At 40.0% G+C, this 18209-nt stretch overlaps 2 protein-coding genes across 5 annotated transcripts; one reads left to right on the top strand and one right to left on the bottom strand.

The window, feature by feature from the left end:
- Nucleotides 1-1884: 1884 nt before the first annotated feature.
- On the top strand, nt 1885-6781 carry tnfsf14 (TNF superfamily member 14). Its single transcript, XM_037087599.1, has 5 exons — nt 1885-2537; nt 2670-2886; nt 4767-4800; nt 4882-4956; nt 5955-6781. The coding sequence occupies exons 2-5, from the start codon at nt 2692-2694 to the stop codon at nt 6341-6343; spliced, it is 693 nt and encodes a 230-aa protein (XP_036943494.1). The 5' UTR covers nt 1885-2537; nt 2670-2691; the 3' UTR covers nt 6344-6781.
- A 2804-nt stretch (nt 6782-9585) lies between these two features.
- On the bottom strand, nt 9586-18081 carry LOC119013976. 4 transcript variants are annotated; one of them, XM_037088912.1, is made up of 5 exons: nt 17902-18081; nt 13607-13759; nt 12907-12978; nt 12326-12392; nt 9586-12158 (listed from the first exon to the last, which is right to left on the bottom strand). In XM_037088912.1, exons 2-5 carry the CDS (start codon nt 13721-13723, stop codon nt 11755-11757), a joined length of 660 nt encoding a protein of 219 aa, XP_036944807.1. In that variant the 5' UTR covers nt 13724-13759; nt 17902-18081; the 3' UTR covers nt 9586-11754. The 4 variants fall into 4 exon arrangements, with proteins under 4 accessions (XP_036944807.1, XP_036944808.1, XP_036944806.1 ...); XM_037088913.1 differs by lacking the exon at nt 17902-18081 and adding an exon at nt 16643-16696; XM_037088911.1 differs by lacking the exon at nt 17902-18081 and having other exon boundaries at nt 13607-14306.
- Between the last annotated feature and the right edge of the window lie 128 nt (nt 18082-18209).

Genomic DNA, 18209 nt, shown 5'->3' with positions numbered 1-18209 from the left:
ATATGTAGAGTCAAAACTGATGTGTTTCTTTTGTAAATTGAAGTTTCACACAGAATATATTTGAGAGAGCAAATTGATGTGTTTAGGATTCAGCACATCATAGACCTCTGATTAGTCAGATGGGAGGTCTTTAAGGTCTTTATTAGGGGTCCAATTAAAAGTTCCATTAGGTCAAAATGAACATTTTAGAATCTAAAATCAAAATGATTGAGAAAGGCAATATCCAAAATCGGCGGAATAGCTCCGAAAATGACAAAGAATCGACCCAATAAGACAATTTCATTGCTGAAATTACAAATTCAATGAGGCTCAGACAGACTTATTATGATCATAAGGCTGGACCAACTGATCTGACCTACAGAGCTTGCAGTTGAAGCTAATAAATATAACAACCATATTCCTGATATTATCTTTTAAATGTAAAAACTCACAATGTTCTCCATTTGATGGCTGAAAAATATATGTGTTTTAACAACCTGAATGAAGCTTCACAGCTTGCTTGTCAGTCTGTTTACAAAAATCTCCCAAACCTTTGTGGGCCACAGTTTTTACCCCAGTAGGCTGAAATTCAGCACATAGGTTGTGCGTGTGTGTTGGGGGGCTGTGGGTTGTGGGCTATGTGTGCATCTGTCTGGGCTCGTGCCTTTTTGCACAGTTTCATAATGCTGAGTGATTCTGTTTAGAAGCGATGAGCCCTTTTGCTATTGGCCACTCCAGTGGTGACGCACAATTACAGCAAATTTGCATGAACCCAAACACACACACACACACACACACACACACACACACACAGTTTTATTCAGTTGTGGGGACATGACATTGACTTATATTAATTTTCCAGGACCCTAACCCTAACCACAACTTTAAAATTAAATTCTATGACGTACGTTATGGGGTCCAGCATTTTGGTCCTCACTGAGCTGTCGGTCCCTCCATTGTGAGTCCACGTTAAGGGACCCCACAAACATAGATAAACAAGGCCGCACAAACACACACACATGCACACAAGCACACAATTTCATTAAATCCAATTTCATCACTCATAAATCATTTCTCTTTGACTCTTCAGGGAAGCATCATTGATGCTCCTTCTGGATTGCTGTGTCAGCCATAATTTCATAACACTGCCATAAAAGTGCGTTCATTCGTCCTCACAGTTTCGCCGACTCCGCGACAACTGCAACGTATTATTGCTGAAGCTGAAATTCGCATGTGTGCATGTGTTTGTGAGGTTGTGCGCATGTAAATGGATGAACGTATGAATACGTGGGTGAGAGTAGCCACACATTTCTTTTCTATTACCAGAACGACCATTCGCCCATTTGATTGAAAACAGGGGTTGTGAAAGCGCTGGTGACAGATTGAAAACAGCTAGTAGCGTCACATCCTAAAAGATGCTGCGTTGCACTTTTTCAAGCGAAACTATCAAAACCCTAAAGGTTATGGTTTTATTTACTTCCTCAAAAAATGAGGGGTAGTAAAAGAAGGCGTCTGTGGCTTCAGGCCATCCACAGAGAGGATGAGAACCGTACTTTGTGTACGTAAATGTAAAAATTCACTGGACAGTCAGAGGTCAGGAACAGAGCAGTTCTGCTCAGTGCACCACCCGGCTGTTTGACTGTCTTCCTATCTCCTTACATCACATCCTGTTTATCATCTTTCTTCTTGTGCCCTCCTGCCCCTTCAGTGGTCCTGCCCTACTGTCATGAAGTACAAATACCATACACTCAAGCCGGACCTTTTTCTGGGATGCTAAATGCTTATCAATTCAGTGAATTACTTATATATTATACATATATGAACAAAGGCAATACATGACTGAAGGCTGCAGTATTAGACATGTAAGCTCTCACTGCTGTTTTTTCTTATGTTCAAGTCCACCAATCACACAGACACAATTATTTTAAGAACTGAATATATGTCACGTCTAGGGGAAACAGGTGTAGCATTTAAACCTCAACATGTATCCTCAATTCAACATACAGTGGTCTTAATCTACCGCTTCACAGAACGCTACCCTGCCTGAGTCGTCAGTCTTCTTTTTTTTTTTTTTTTGCCTCACAATGCATCTCTATGCCTGTCGACGTGGCACAAAGCCTTGTTGAAAGGGATATGTGGTCGTGATATGGATCATAAACTCCATTTTGGTCAATAATTGTTGCAGAACGACTTCAAGAAAAGCCACAGTGAGAGTGTTTGCGAGAGAGGAAGTGTGAATGGAGATATTTCAACATTGCTGTTACGGTGAAGAGGGAGGGTGTGAAGGGGAGGTTAAAATGAATTGTGCTCGGTCTCCAACTTAGTGATGTCGCTTGCTACCTCCAGACTTTGAAACTGATTGACTGTCAGGTTCTGCAGCTGCATTGGAAATACCAGCAAAAACTACAGTATCTTTTTGATGCTTGTCGTCTCTGAGTCCAGACGTGCATCCCTGACAGACTCTAAAGATGCTTTGGTGATACATCTCAAGATTCTTGTATCTGTCTCTGTTCTTCATCTGACTACTCGTGAGCCTTCTCCACTTGAACTAACCACAAGTAAGCCCACCCATTTCTCTACTTCTTCCACTCGCCTCTGACTCTCAAGTGCCTGTTTGTCTCCGGCCTTGTTGACGCTGAGAACCTTCCAACAACTACTGGAAGGTATTTCCACACTGAATCCCTCTTCAGTTGCAGAGTGAACGCTGTAGGAATGGCCGAGGGTGGATATCCCTCTGTGTATGTGGTGGACAGCTTTGCCAACAGGCCTCCTGTGCCGCCCAGGCTGAGTCAGAGGCGACGGCGGGCTGGAGTGGCTCAGACCCTGCTGTTCCTGCTGGTGAGCCTGGCGTTGTGTGGCATGGCCATAGAAGCTTGCTTCATCTACCATCTCTACCGAGCTGAATCTGTGAGTATCAACCCCGTGTCTGAGTCTGAAGCTGCCTGCACAACCTTTCGCAATATCATCCTTTGATTTCTTAAAAACTGAGAGTCACGGTGCTTTTTTTTTTTTTTTCCTTTGAAGCCCTTTGATTCTCACTTTGAATGAGCTTTTACACCTTATTCTCACTTTCAGTTTTTTTTTCTTATCGCATCATCTTTTTTAAAACAGTTTGTTCTTTTCTCATGTCACTCTCAACCCAAAGCTCTCATGTTTAATGTCAATGACACCTTTTCATTTTCTTAAAAATGCTTTTTAATTAAGAATTAACATTTTTGGTGGAATGTTACAGCGCAGTGCTTTAACTCAAGTACTATAACTTCAGCAGTGAAAATGTCTTATTTGGTACAATATGTACTATAAACTTATACTTTTCTTAAGTATTTTCCCATTTTCTGTTACATTTTACTTCCACTTATTACATTGCCGAAGCAGATATTTTCCTTTTAGTGTATTACATTTATCGGATAATGTTAGTTACTACTTTCTGGACTGTACACTGTATCCGAATCAAAGTAGACCATTTTAAGATTAATTTATTCATTTGGCTGTTGGTTTAACAAAACATTACCATTATCAGAAAAAGGCTGAATATCAGATCTGATAATCGGTTGACCCATAAATTACATCTATATATGTAGTGTACATGTAGGTATACATTTAAAGTATATATTGAATATCAGAAACTTTAAGAATCTAATTTATGTATTATTCGTATGAGACTTTCGCTTTTACCTAAGAAATATTTAAATCTCTTTGATTGGCGGTCTCTTTACTTTTACTCAAGTGTGACTTCTGAGATTTTTTTTCCATCTGGGCCTTTGCTTTGATATATTAATGTAACTCCTTGAAGTGAATTAGATATATATTTGTACCATTACGGTGAAATCTCAAGACAAAGTGTTCACAAAGTGAAATACAAAATCGTGACCTGAGAGTGACATCAAGAAATAAAATGGAAGCAGCACACTTCATATGTTAGTTTTAGAAAGTTACTTTTGAACTGTAAAATTTCAGTATCGTGAGTATAATTAATGAAATACACAGAAGCAAACGCGAGGACGATTGCCGTTGCTTACGTAACTTTTTAATATATGGACATCTACCGAGTCACATGCCGCGAGAGGAAAACTTGCTTTGCTGTCAAACTCGTTTCAAGACATCACTCAACCAAGAAAATCTCGTGACATTTTCTTCAATCATATGAATGGTTGTTTTCGTCCAGAAACTGCTGACAATGAATAATAATTTCACGATTATGGGGAAGAGAGTGCAGAAGGGATAGAGAAGTACATTAAAGTCCGGCCCATTTACGAGGAACTCGTGTGACGTCCGCGGTGGCGAGGGCAAGCAAACTTGACGACCCGCGATGGTAGATGGTCAGGACGCCGTTTCCTGTCTGCGTATGATGCCCTATGTGAAGGGATTAGTCATGAGTTTGGGTAGGGGGAGGGGGACATGCCTTCCCGCTTTGACACCTTGTGACTAAGAAGAGTACATATCAACAAGGGACAATGGAGAAAAGGAAGCAGGGTACTTCCTGTTGCATGATCGTTATCTACCTCGTTATTTCCAGAAAGGCAGATCTGTCCTACTTCTTCTGCTGAAAGATAAAAATCATAGAAACAAACAACAACCGGAAAGCGGCCCTTAACAACAACTCCGATTTTTCGATTTGAACAACTCTGATTACATTTAGCAAGATTGTATTTTTTTTTGTTTGTTTAATTCTTATTTCAGTTAGTTGCATATTGCACATGATATTTTCTTCTTCACATGTGCTTCTCACAATCACAACAAAGTGTCCACATACATCTGCGAGTCTAACTATTTCATTTCCACCACAGGACACCTCAGCATCTGTCTCTAAGCTCATTGCAGGTATGTCATAGCCCCTTTTTACTCTAAATACCTTCAGAGACTTAACCCACATCAGAGACGTTACGTGTGCTCCTCACACAGGTCAAGATGAGCCTTCTCCCAGTGAAAGGCCCAGAGGTTGTGTTCTTCCTTCCAAACCAGTTGCACATCTGACAGGTGAGACCGGTGTTGTGTCTACTTCATCACATATATTGCTGTAGTCATTACCAAAAAAAAAAAAAACGAAGGCACATTTCTTAAAATGAAACTTGCGCCAAAAAGCAACCGAGGGTTTATTTGTGATTGAATATATGTAAAACCTTTGTGTAAAAGCATAATTATGATGGAAGACGCACTTTTAAGATTTACCGCAGTTTCATTTTCAGGCAAGCTAATTTTCAATGGGAGTGCTCTGGGCACTTAGTGCTAGCATCAAAATCTCTATTTTTAAAACAGTAAGAAGGCTCGACACAACATGAAACTTTGCTCGTAGTATCACCAGGGTCTCTACACATGAACACCAGCATTGAGAACATTGTTTGTGTGCACAGACTTTAATAAAAAGAAAGTTTTTGAACAACTCACGTTAATAGTAGCACCTCCGGCGCGCCACCATCATGGCAGACAAAAAGTGTCGATCACCAAGTACGACTTAACAGGTAGGAGGTCCACCATTACTCTTCTGCCTGTTAGGTCGGGGATCAACACTTTTTGTTTGCCATGACGGCGGCGAGCCGGAGATCCAGCTCCTATGGTGAGTTGTTCAAAAACCCTCTTTTTAGTAAACTCTGTATATACAAACAATGTTCTCAATGCTGGTGTTCATGTGTAGAGACCCTGGTGATACTACGAGCAAAGTTTCATGTTGTGTTGAGCCTTCTTACTGTTTTTGATGCTAGCGCCAAGTGCCCATAGCACTCCCACTGAAAATTAGCTTGCCTGAAAATGAAACTACGGTAAATCTTAAAAGTGCCTCTTCCATCATAATTATGCTTTTACACAAAGGTTTGACTCATATTCAACCACGAATAAAGCCTTGGTTCCTTTTTGGTGAGAGTTTCACTTTAAAGTGTCAGCTGGGTAATCATGTGCTTTGAATATAATTCCTCCTCATAATTTATTCTTTATTTCAAAGCCCCTGTTTTAAAAGACTTAATGTTGTTGCTCTTTTTCAGATGGACAAGACGTAGTTCATGGACACCAAATCATGGCTTGGAGCACTGCTGCAGATCCTATCCTCTGTGAGATGGGCTACGAAGGTGGAGGTCTTTTCATTCAGAGGGAGGGTTATTACTACGTCTATTCCAAGGTGTCCTTCTCAGACACTGGTATATTTCACCACTCTGTTGAACGGAGAACTGAGCTGTACGTTGGACAAAGTATTCCCCTTCTGAAATCCAGCAAAATCACAATGAAGCCACAGAGAATGAAACGCTCAAACAGTTACCTGGGTGGAGTGTTTCACCTCCAAACAGGTGATGCCATTTTTGTGAACGTGAGCGATACCTCAAAAATTCACCGGCACAAATCTTTTGAGAACGTCTTTGGTGCTTTTATGATATAAATATCAAATTGATATTTCATTGTAAATTGGAAAGCTTGAAATAAGAGTAAAATGTAGAAGAAGAAATGGGAGGATTTACTGATCCTCTTTGTAAAGAAAATGCTGTTCAGTGAGTGATGAAGGTCGTGTCAGTGCTGGGGGTTTCCTCACTGTCATCACATCAGGGACTTTTTATATGCTTCCATGTATACATACCTTAAACTTAGTCTTCTGAATGTTAAACATTTTTCATTTATAGTTGCTACGTATAGACGTATTGTTAATGTTCATGCTAAAACTAACTGTAACTTTACACATTTCTTTTCATTCCTGCTGTGACACACACTGCAGACTATTTATTTGTTCGTTCAGTGATAGAATAAAGAACTGCTTAAATTCTACTGTATTTATCTACAATAATGTATATTAACGTTGAAATAAACAGATGATGATTTAAAAGGTCTTGTTTGTTGGTGTTTCTCAAACTCTTCTGACAGGTCGTCAGGTAGTTGAAGTGATCTACTTTGTGCACTTCCTGCCGTGCTCAAGCCTTCGCTGAGTGGTCTCAGAAGCAGCAAATGTCTCAACCACTTAGTCCAACCGCACGATGCAAGCTGTGGACAATTGGTTTTTTTTTAAACTGCAGTGACACGATATATTTGAGAACACCTTTTGTGACGTCTGCCGGGACAGTGCGCTCAGATCAGCGTCCTCATTCCCCGTAATGCCCTTCATCACCGTGGTGACACGCAAGCTCACATACATGTGCAAACAGCAGGCCAACCTCGTCACATTGCAAGGCTTTTTTTTTTTTTTCTTCTCTTTTGTGTCTCTCATGCAGTCACTGTTACGCTTTCCCCTCAGCTGTATCTGTTCGAAGAAGCTGCTCTTGAAAACACCCACAGAGTTGTATATTTGTAAACTGAAGAGGAAGTGGTGGTGGGGGCCGCTGGGAGGGAGGGAGGGGGGTGTCAGCAGATTGCCTGACTCACTTTCCAACCCCAGATCATCGCTTGGTGTAAATGTACTTGAGCAGGGCTGTGAGTGTGCATGTGTGTGTACAGGTGGGCGAGGAGGTTAAGTGAAACTCTAATTTCATTTTCCCTCAGGCTTGTACGATGAGTTTTTGTTCAAATCGGTAAAACACCCCAAGCCGAAACTAATCGCAGTAGTACATACACTCGTGTACGTGTAGTCTGACTGCATAAGTCATAAGTCATAGCGGCCTTGGCTCAGATGCTCTGTACAGTCTTCTTGTACTGTCTTGAATGTTTCCCATTCTCGGTTCATGTGTGAGTCATTATGTTCCAGCGCTGGCTGACCTGCGAGGTGTGAGAGACTTTAACAGCTGTGTGGTTGGGATTCATGCCGTAACTTTTTCTTTCACCATTTAACTTTTTGTCTAGACATGACTTTTATAGAGAATTTGTGTGGGACTGAGAGTGTTATTTCGTAAGATACTCTTTGACGAATCACAAACCATTCACACTTCCTTATATGAAACATTTTCCATTGATAAAGCAGGGCTGTCTGATAACAATGTGTGGAGACGCTGACAGCAAATTTTACAAGCTACTTGGAAATCAGGCACTATCAGTCACATGGGAAGCCTTAATATTTTTTTTTTACCCAGTGAAGCAACATGAGATGTCTCCTGTAACATTTTAATGTAAAGCGTGACTGTTGGAGCACACAGCTCATGGCTAAATGCTGTCCCCTTGTGTCGGTCTCTAGACGAGGCAGAGCAGCGGGGAGCTGATGACAACTGCATCATCTGAAGGCAGTAAATTCAGAGGGTCAGGGTCACAAGGGTAGTGAAAATATGTGTCACATAGGGTATTCATCCCTTTTTTCTCACAAGTCAAATCAGTTATATTTATAGCAGCAGTTCATGAAAAAAGATATCTTATGACACATTTCAACTGGAGAAGATTTCCGACCATACTCTTTAATTGACTGGTTCACAGAGACCTAACAAGACACATATGTTTGATATTCGTAATTTTGAAAGTATAAAGTCCTGTGGTTGGGTTTGTGATGTTGCTTACCAAAAGCCGTCTCACATATCGACCCAATCTGCAAAATAAATGTCGCCGACGCGTTTCTCTGCATTGACGGATGTGTTGAAATGTTTGGTAAAGTTGTTGATGAAGGTTCTCAGTCATCCAGGTCATGGTTATATTTAGTGACTGGACGCAAGTCAGAACTGAAGCGAAATATAGTCAAGAAACTGAAACACGTCTAGTCGCCTACGATACAACGCGACATTTGTATGTTAGGAATAGGGCAGGATAGGACAGAGTTAGGAAAACATCCTGATCCTGGAAAGTATCCATGGTTTACAGAAAAATTCAAATGCGGACATGTTATTCAGGTGACTGGGCTTCACATATCTTAAATCCTGGGAAATAATAATGTGTTGATTCTTAACTGGCTTCACTAATGATAACAGTAGAGAAAAAACATGCCCGACAACCTGGAGTGTCGTTGGATGGAAATTATGGAAAGACATGGTGAAGGTTTACACAGAAGTTGTCACACAACTTTACGTGGACACACAAATCTCTCGCATCTGCTCTGACATGGAGCAGTGGAAAACGAGGGGAGGAACAAAGCGGCCCATGTAAATATGTCTAATAAATGAGACAGAGTGGGTGGTGACTCGGTATGTCTGTTATCTGCATTAGAATTCAGTATCTTGGACCTCTCCTCAGTGTAATCGAAAGCTGTGGTGGTAACACTAATAGAGTGAGTGGCAGTAAATATGGCAGCAGAGGTTTGGAAAGGAATAGTTTTCAAAGTAACTTGGAAAATATGCGTCTTGGCTGCGATGACTCACTGTCCCCATGACCTTTTATATTGGTGTAATGCATCTCTAATGTTGTAATGTGTGTCAGTAGATGTGATGTTTTGTGTTCTTGTGTAGATTTGTTATTTTGCTCCTTCAGATTCTGGAGGGAACGTTCCTCGACAGCATAGAGGGCAGGGAGGGTCCCGCTGTGTCCTTCTATTAGTGACTCATGATCAGCAGGGTCCCATTGTTAACTTATAACCTCTCACTTTCACTTCATATCAAGGGTCTCGAAAGTGACTCACAATCACAGACAATGCCACGATTTGTCATTGTAACCTCACCTGCGCTGTTTAGCTCCATATCAACACATATATAATAACGACACAATACAAACCACCACTAAGAAATTATGGTTTTTAATTATAACAGTTTGTAAAGACATGTTTAAAGGCTCTTTTTTTTCCAACTCATACTAATCATCTTCAAGGACTTAACGACTGAAAATCATTGAAAGAAACCAAATCCTTCTCTCAGCATCTCTTAACACACGAAACTCTCCGCGTAAACCACCTCGAGTCGTGATTTCATGTGTCACAACGCGCAATTCAAGTTGCGAAGGAGGATTCTCAGTCAAATCATTTCACTTTTTCGTTACAAATTCAGAGGACGAGAATAGAATACTGATGTATGTAACAGTGAATCTTCTTTAAATTATTACAGGCTGGGAAAAGACAATGAGAATGACACCGCGTCTAAACAAATCAATCATATCTATCACTTTATAATAATCATCATTTTAAAATGGTAAACGAAAAGTTAATCAAACTTTAGTTAATAGTTATTTCACAGCGAACAAGAACTGAATTGCTCAATAAGCTGTTTGTTAAGCAACTGCAAGTGTTTATAAACATCAGTTGCAACTTTATAATCCAGATAATGTTTATAGATGAACGACACAGTATTTAATGGTATTAACCATTTACAGAGAATTAGAAACATCTGTTGGAACTTACCAATAACTAATCAATAATGACTGATTCATAAAGCTTCAGTGAAACAATATTAACTAAAGTTTAACTAACTATACATTTAGAATTTATTAATGAAGGTTTTTGTGAAGTGTTGCCGTAAATTTTGGTTATTTTTTCCCCTAAACACATTTGAATCATTTTAGCTGCAATATTGCAAAAATCAATAAAGAAAACTGTAAAATAATTCCAGCGACTCACTAATTTGTATGACATACAATGACATACACTGTCACACAGTGACATACATTCATTCAATAGCTGCTGACCTCTCTGTGGAAATTTGATAAATACAACATTGTATATATTACTGCAACGTACTGCATCTTAGGCCCAAACAATAAATAAATACAACATAAATAGAAAATCAATATATTTCAAATAAACAAGAAGTAAATCATGGAGTAGCAGATACGAGCTGTGCAAACGACACAGTTCTGTTCACTGATGTGGTCGTTCAGAATAATACATTCACAATGCCGTCAATTACTGCACATTTGAAACGTAGAAAACTCCAGCAAAGAAATGCAATTTCAGTGGTCAAATAAGATCAGAGCTGGACAAACTACTGATATTAAATCGCGATATGAGACAATAAATATCCTGTTAGATTTTGGATATCGTTATATCGTGATACAGCACAAGCAAGTGTTGCTTTTCCTGGTTTTGAAGGTGCGTAACAGTAAAGTAATGTCATTTTTTGAGCTTATCACACTGTTTTTTTTTGCCTACACCAACATTATAATTATATACAAATTAGTGATGATTATTCATCAAATATTTGATTGCGTTAATATTTTACCAATAGTCATCCTTAATATTGTCACAATATTGATGTCAAGGTATTTGGTGAAATATATCATGGTATTTCAGTTTGTCTTAGCATTTATGAGGTACTTTTGAGGAGACTTAAAAATATTGATATCCAGTGTGCATCCTGACTCAGCCTAAAAAAAAAAATCACAATATTATTTATTATATAGCCATAGACCCCCGCCCGACACTGAACGTCTGATCTACTGTCTGAAAATGTGTTTCTTGATCACAGAGAAGAAGGAAAACAATCCAACTTTAGCTTTTCTAAGCTTTTTCTGCTTCACAAGTAAAAAAAATATCCTTTTTTTTTTTTTTGCAAAAGCTGAGTTTTAAAATGTGAATTTCTAAAAGTCGTCTGTGAAGCACAACAGTAAAGAAGCAGACTTGTAGTGATGACGTCAGCATTAACCAATCCTGAGCTGTTATAGTTAGACGTTTAATCCAATAAATTATGTTTTGAGGTTGATTTTTAGTTTGTTTAGTTTGGTTTTAGCAGAGCAGAATTCAACAAGGGGAGGTTTTTCTTTTGAGGGTGTAAGATCTTCACTGAGTCCAGCCCTTTCCTCCCTTCCCTGTGACTCAGTCTCATCTCGTACACCAGGAAGAGTTGAGTGATTTGATTTTCTAATCTGGTGAAAGTTGGTACAAGTGTTCAGTAACAAGATGGACGAGTACACTCGACCATCTTTGCATCTGAACGGGTTCGCTGCAGAGAAGGACTCCGAGCTGAACAGGTACCCTGGAATACACCAGGGATTTGATAAAAATATAGATCTGTGATCTGCGATATATCATCATATCATCTGTGGTTTTAGAAAGAAGATGATATCCAGGTGGGTACGATGTGCAGCGTTATCAATTTCCCTCGGTGGCAATGTGATGTTGAATGTCAGTTTCTTCCCAGCAGTCAGCTTCTCTGCCTTGCTGAGGAGGCCTGTGCTGCATGTGTGTGTGCTGATCCTACCCTGCAGGAGAATTTTTCTTGTCGTGTCTCGTGTCATGTCTCCTGTCAGCGTCACACTGACCGACTGACTGTTCTCTGATCCCCTGGTCCCATTAAATGAACACTTAGGAGTCTTCAGTGTCACCTGAAGACTTAGGAAGTAATATCCATCCTTCAGTATTGTAAGATTTTTTCCTTCTCCTGAGATGACGCCGTTGCTTACATCCTTCGTCCTCCATATGATTTGGTCTGTGTCTGTGGGTGACAGAGGAGCTGCAGTTAGCTTTGAGTTTGATCACACTGGGACATTATCTGCACTTCCAGCAGCTTGCACATTGGTGACCTGACTCATTGTGTGCACATATTTACAAGCTTTGTCATACACTCTGAAAAAGGAAATACTTAAAATAGGACACCTTTACCTAGAGCAGCCTCATAGGTGAGCACTTTGCCTTTGCCCAACAAAAGCCTGTCGTCAGTTGGAGGAGGCTGAAACAGGAAGAGAGCTATTAATTTCTAAATATAGAAGATGAAACTTTACATTTGGGGCCCACCAGGTTCACACAGTGTAATATAGACCAGCTTCATGGATGTTCCATTTTTCTAAACTGTGGTCATGAGACTTGTATCTCCATCTTAGGAGTAAGAACAGAACATCATTCATTATCTTCAGAGGGAAAAAAGAAGAGACAACCGTTCAGTTTAGTGGCATTTCCCCGAATGTGGCAATGACGTCACTGTGCTTCCTCCAAGACATGAGAACAGTTGTTAGACTGTCTGACATAAATAACTCCAAGGGAACGTAAATTGCGATCAATCTGCATGTTTGTTTGTTTTTTTTTTAGATTTTTGTGTTTTGGAACATTGGGATTGCAAACACTGACAACAACAGCATGACAATTTTAATCAGTAAAGAAAAAAAAGACATATATGTGCGAAAATATAACGGAACACAGTGAGGTCAACAGGAGACGCACAAACTCTGAAGCTGTGGTTATCTTACCGAAGGTGTGGGCCTACTGAATGGCTGGGGTTCAATTTGGCGTTCTGGTGCTACAGTGCTACTGTTCTGAGACTGGAGAGGGAAACAGAAGCACAAAATATGCTCATAATAAGTGTTGCAAGACGTTTTTGAACAACAAAGCTGCCTGGTGAAAGAAGGTGCCGCTCAAGTTCTCTAAATGCCGTCACTAAACCTTGCAGTGCTAAATTCTGATGCAGTGTATAGTTTGTTAAAAGTAAAATATTCAACCAAGCAGTGAACACATGTGATGAGTACTCAGCGATAATATTAGACTGTAAAACGTGATCATTTATTCTGCATTATGGCTGTGTTTGTTGGGTTGCCTTGTGTGATCTGTGGGGGTACTGGCTGACACATTTCTATCCGAACATAATGCAGCTGCTTTCACTGTTTGTGAGTCACGACAGGGGTCTCAGTAACCAGCTGCAGACCACAGGCAGAGGTGTCTTTCTCACCAGCTGTGCTACTGTCAAGACCACAAGAAACAACAGATGCACTACTCAGGTGTTTTAACACACCGGTGCCAACATTCATCCGATTCATTCAAATACGATGGTGGAAGGGTAAAACTGCTGTACAAAAGGACAATTTAAACTTTGTATCTCTTCATTAATGACCATGAGATGTTGTATGAATCTTTAAATTCAATGTGAGGATGTTTTTTTAAAGCAGGTCTCACCTGGCCAAGATGTCCAGCGGTGAAGAAGAGGATGATGAACACAGTCTGGATGATGGAGAGGACGGTGGTCCACAACAGGAGGACGCGGATCAGGGAGTGCTGGGTTGGCTGCGGCATTGTCAGTCAGACGACAGAGCTCAGATCGAGCCGAGCCTGAGGAAGACAGATGTTAAGAGCTGATGACTGCACAGGTCCCGGGTTTCCTCTGCTGTGCACCAAAGCAGTGTGTGTGTTTGCTTCCTGAGCACAGTGTGTGCAACTGGTGAGGACGTCCTGATGTCTGCCTGTGTGCTGCTGTGATCTGAGTACGTATAGAACAAAGAGGAATCCAGATGGTACTTTCCCCTTTATGAAGGCGAACACAGCAGGCCAGGACTGCATCTTGGGGCTGGCCCTCTCCTCTTACTCAACACAACAGACACAAAAAGGAGGAACAAACTCACAACCAGGAGAGAAGAGTCAAGAACTTTGACTGTATGACCAGTGTTTGGTTGAAGGCGGTGGTGTTTGCATTATCTTAGGTTTTTTTTTTTTTTTTTTTTTTTTGCCTTTTTCCCTTTATATCTTCATATTTAACATTGTAGAATAAAATTACTTGACACACTAAAACTACTAAACAAATCACATTCATAACAGACTCCTACAGGTTAATAAGACAAAAAAAACCTATAGGAATTAAACAAAGAATACAATATAAACAAGGGGGACTTTTTTGTGCATCACTGCCAGGAGGAAATAAATGTATGCCGTTATTTTGAAAGGGCTAGTCCCTTTTAAAATGTCCTTTTAAATTGTTATTCCATATTCAACATCGGGTACAAAAGTGTACTTTTCTAACTGTTTAGTCAAAATAATTAATAATGTATGTGGATTAAAACAAACAAGCAGTTTTCAGACAGAAGCATCATCACCTCATCAGGTTGTGGTGCAAACCCACCAGATGAAATGTCACATTCTAATTCGTAGTGGAACTTACAAAATGTCACCATTACTTGTTTACTATTCGCACTTCTTGAAAATTCCCATCTGCATCTAAATCTGGCTGAGGTCAATAAATGTGGTTTCACTTTCTCCGTTCGTGCTTTGGTCGGGGAAAGTTTTTATGGCAGCAAAACAGGATGGGCTTTGGTTCAGGTATGCGTCATCACACCGAATAAAGGACTCAAAGACAAAATGATACCTGTAGGCTACCTTTATGACTGGCAGTGGTCAATTACCACCAAAACAAACAACATGCCCAGACTGGTTACTGACTTTGATCACACAGTGGTTAAGGGTCCTGCATGCGAGCTGCAGATCAGCAGGATAGAATCTGAGTTAAATAACTGCAGATAGAAAATATTGTTACGTGTCAAACGTGAAAAGCAGAAGTGCAGCTGTGTTTTTGAGTGTCAGCAGAATGGAGTCATGTGCACATTCAATACTGTGCCAAGATATCGCCTTTGTTTCTCTAGTCCTGAGATGACAAACAGTAGTTCTGCATTTTCAGCATAATACTTTCCAAACAAAAGCCAGAGCACTTAGCACAACCCGTAATGAATCATAGTTTCATGACAGAAGCAAAGAGGAAATCCAGTGTTACAACTCATTCTAAATGACCTTTGATCTATTAATTGGCGTGGGTGAGGGCAGATGCATCTGATGATGGTTTAATGATAATGGTGCAGTGACACAGAATGTCAAAGAAGGATGGAACATCAGATCAGAGTCGCCTGAGGCCGATGACACCATCGTGTTACTTTGATCGTTACCGTCAGTGTCGCAACACACGTGCTAAACATGAGGAAACACTCAAAGTGTTACGGCACCATATACCAAGGCCTCATATTGACATCCTTTAACACGCACAACAAAATGATTTCAGATCCATAGAGGAGGAATTGTTGTGACTTTTGCAGTCTCACTGACTGCTGTTGAAATGCAATTTGTTGACTTCCTCTGATTTTCTGGCCTAATTATGAAGATGTACAGCCATCTAGTGGATGTAAATCAATAATGCACAGACCAGAGAGACCTCATATTAAAGAATAGAAACTGACAGGCTATAAAACCGATGACAGTATGCTTTGCTCTTCATCGCTCTTGGCCTGCTGTAAATGCAAAACTCTAGTGCTGTATATGATCCTAACACACATTTAAAGCTGGTGTTCACCGTCTGTTTTCATTCCATCAGCGAGGGATCGATCAAAAGATGAGCCACAAGTAAAAAAAAAAAAAGGAAGGCTACATCTTCTAGTTTATATGCAGCTCATAGAATAAAATACAAATATGAAAGAAGCAGATGAGAAAATGGAAAATTGAGCGAGAGAGAGAGAGAGAGAGAGAGAGAGAGAGGGAAACAAAAGCTTTTCAATATTTTTCAGGTCATTTGTAGTTTTCGATTTTCATTTTCGTTCATTCAATAATGACTCAATCATCCTGATAGTGGCAGAGAAGTAATAATAATCTATTTTTCCATTTAGGGTAAATATCGAGTACTGTGTGCTCATAAATATCTGTAATCTATACAAAAAGCAGCTCTAAATGTAGCTGAGTGGAAATAGGAAATGGGAAAATATATATTTAGAAGTGAAGTCAGTTAGTCAGATGAGAGGAAATCAATCAGCAACGATGTTAATAATCAAACTTTTGGTTAAGCTGCCTTTTAGGCAAAAGAGAAAAAAAAAACAGTTCCAGCTTCTCAAATGTGAATATTTGCTAGTTTGTTTGGTCTTTCTTGATGTTTTTATCTTATGATCATCGTGATCATCTTTTTTTTAATATAAATGTAATAATTCAATTATATATAATTTTGCTGCTGCAACAATGTAATTTAAACATCCCTGCCAACAAAGCTTATTTAAACTTGATAAATGTCCAACCTGGATTCTGAGAATTTATATTTTTTACCCCTCTTTTTTTCTATCTATTCACCACCAATAAATTAATTAAGCAATAATCTTTAGATTAATCAACCATGTACATTATTGCTGGTTGCAGCCCCTGATTACATTCATGTGTGCGACAAACAGCCAAAGTCTGAAGTTGGTGAAAAACCTTTGATAGGAGTTGGAGGAGCTGCAGGAGTTGGAGGAGCTGCAGGAGATGGAGGAGTTGGAGGAGCTGCAGGAGTTGGAGGAGCTGCAGGAGTTGGAGGAGTTGGAGGAGATGGAGGAGTTGGAGGAGTTGGAGGAGCTGCAGGAGTTGGAGGAGTTGGAGGAGTTGGAGGAGTTGGAGGAGTTGGAGGAGATGGAGGAGTTGGAGGAGTTGGAGGAGTTGGAGGAGTTGGAGGAGTTGCAGGAGTTGGAGGAGTTGGAGGAGTTGGAGGAGATGGAGGAGTTGGAGGAGTTGTGCCTCTGTCTCTACAGCAGGTGGCAGGAAAACTCTCACCACACATTGAACCAGGAGTCACTGAGGAGCCACACGGCATCTGCAGCTGATTGATTGATTGATTTAAGACATAAAATGTGTGGCTTTTACAAAATTTCTCATAAGCTTCACGAGGGAACGACTACATCATGTGTTGGACTGTGTGTGTGTGTGTGTGTGTGTGTGTGTGTGTGTGTGTGTGTGTGTGTGTGGTGAGCTGGCACACAGTCAGACAGCAGAAGTCAATACTGTGGAAAAATCAAAGTGACATGCAGCCGTGCAGGTTTCTGACCAGAACGACATCACAACTCAGAGACTTCATTAATTGTTGCGTTATAATGAAACACACCAGGTCCTATAAACTCATTACAGAGGATGGAAGCTCGTTTCCGCCAGAGTAGTGAAGGTCATCCTACAAATAATGACCTATAATCTTATAATCATGAGTAAAACTGGGCTCAGCTGGGCTTTAGTCATTAGCCTGAGAGGGTTTCCTTTTATTCTGAGATACCATGTGGCTGTATTTGTATCTGAGAAAGTTCCTTTTTGAGAAAAGTGACTCAGTATTTTGAGATTTGTAAGTTGTGACTAATTTAAGTAAGTTTCATGTTGAAGTCTTTGCTCACTATTTTGAGAAGAGAAAGTTGTTATTTTGGGGAGAAACCCTCAATAATTTTGAGACACTAACTGTTTATTTTGAGATCAGCCTTTTTTTTGTGATGCTACAAAATCATTATTCTGATATTTATTCAAGTCATTTTATAAAAATGCTTATTATTATTTTAGATAGTAACTCATTATTATGATATTTATTTGACTTAAGTTTAATTTCTGAGCATTTATTTTACTATATTGTCCTCAGTTGGCTTCCATACATTATCAGTATAATAGTCTATATGTCTCTCTGCTGGTTTACACCTTCAGGGTTTGTGCATGCTGAGACAAACCTCGTTAAATGTCCCGTATCGTTGTGAGAAGGAGCAGGAGGTCTCATGCGGGTGGGACAGTTTAATGGGACAGGAGACATCGCAGTTCTGTCGGCTTCAGCTGGCAGGTCAGGTGGATCGAACCCGCTGAGAGCTGCAGGCTCGTCGTCACACATTGATTTACTAGTTAGTCTCTTTTTTTTTTTCTTTTTTTTTTTTTTCACCGGAAACAAGACGAGTTTTCTACCAAAATTAACGTCACAGCTTCCTCGTCCCACGGCGAGAGCTGCCCTCACCGACAGAGAGAGTTTTATTTTGAAAGTCTGGAC

The sequence above is a fragment of the Acanthopagrus latus genome, chromosome 23 (genome assembly GCF_904848185.1).
Source record: "Acanthopagrus latus isolate v.2019 chromosome 23, fAcaLat1.1, whole genome shotgun sequence".
Taxonomy (NCBI): domain Eukaryota; kingdom Metazoa; phylum Chordata; class Actinopteri; order Spariformes; family Sparidae; genus Acanthopagrus; species Acanthopagrus latus.
This window is presented reverse-complemented; position numbering and strand designations above follow the sequence as displayed.

Bases quoted from the DNA above. Each gene is read 5' to 3' on its own strand.
- LOC119013976 (XM_037088912.1), bottom strand. From the start codon at position 13,723: ATGCCGCAGCCAACCCAGCACTCCCTGATCCGCGTCCTCCTGTTGTGG. The intron at 12,979-13,606 runs GTGAGACCTGCT...TTCCCTCTCCAG, and splicing joins CCGCTGGACATCTTGGCCAG to TCTCAGAACAGTAGCACTGT. The intron at 12,393-12,906 runs GTAAGATAACCA...TTCCTGTTTCAG, and splicing joins TCAGTAGGCCCACACCTTCG to CCTCCTCCAACTGACGACAG.
- tnfsf14 (XM_037087599.1), top strand. From the start codon at position 2,692: ATGGCCGAGGGTGGATATCCCTCTGTGTATGTGGTGGACAGCTTTGCC. The intron at 2,887-4,766 runs GTGAGTATCAAC...TTTCCACCACAG, and splicing joins ATCTCTACCGAGCTGAATCT to GACACCTCAGCATCTGTCTC. The intron at 4,957-5,954 runs GTGAGACCGGTG...GCTCTTTTTCAG, and splicing joins ACCAGTTGCACATCTGACAG to ATGGACAAGACGTAGTTCAT.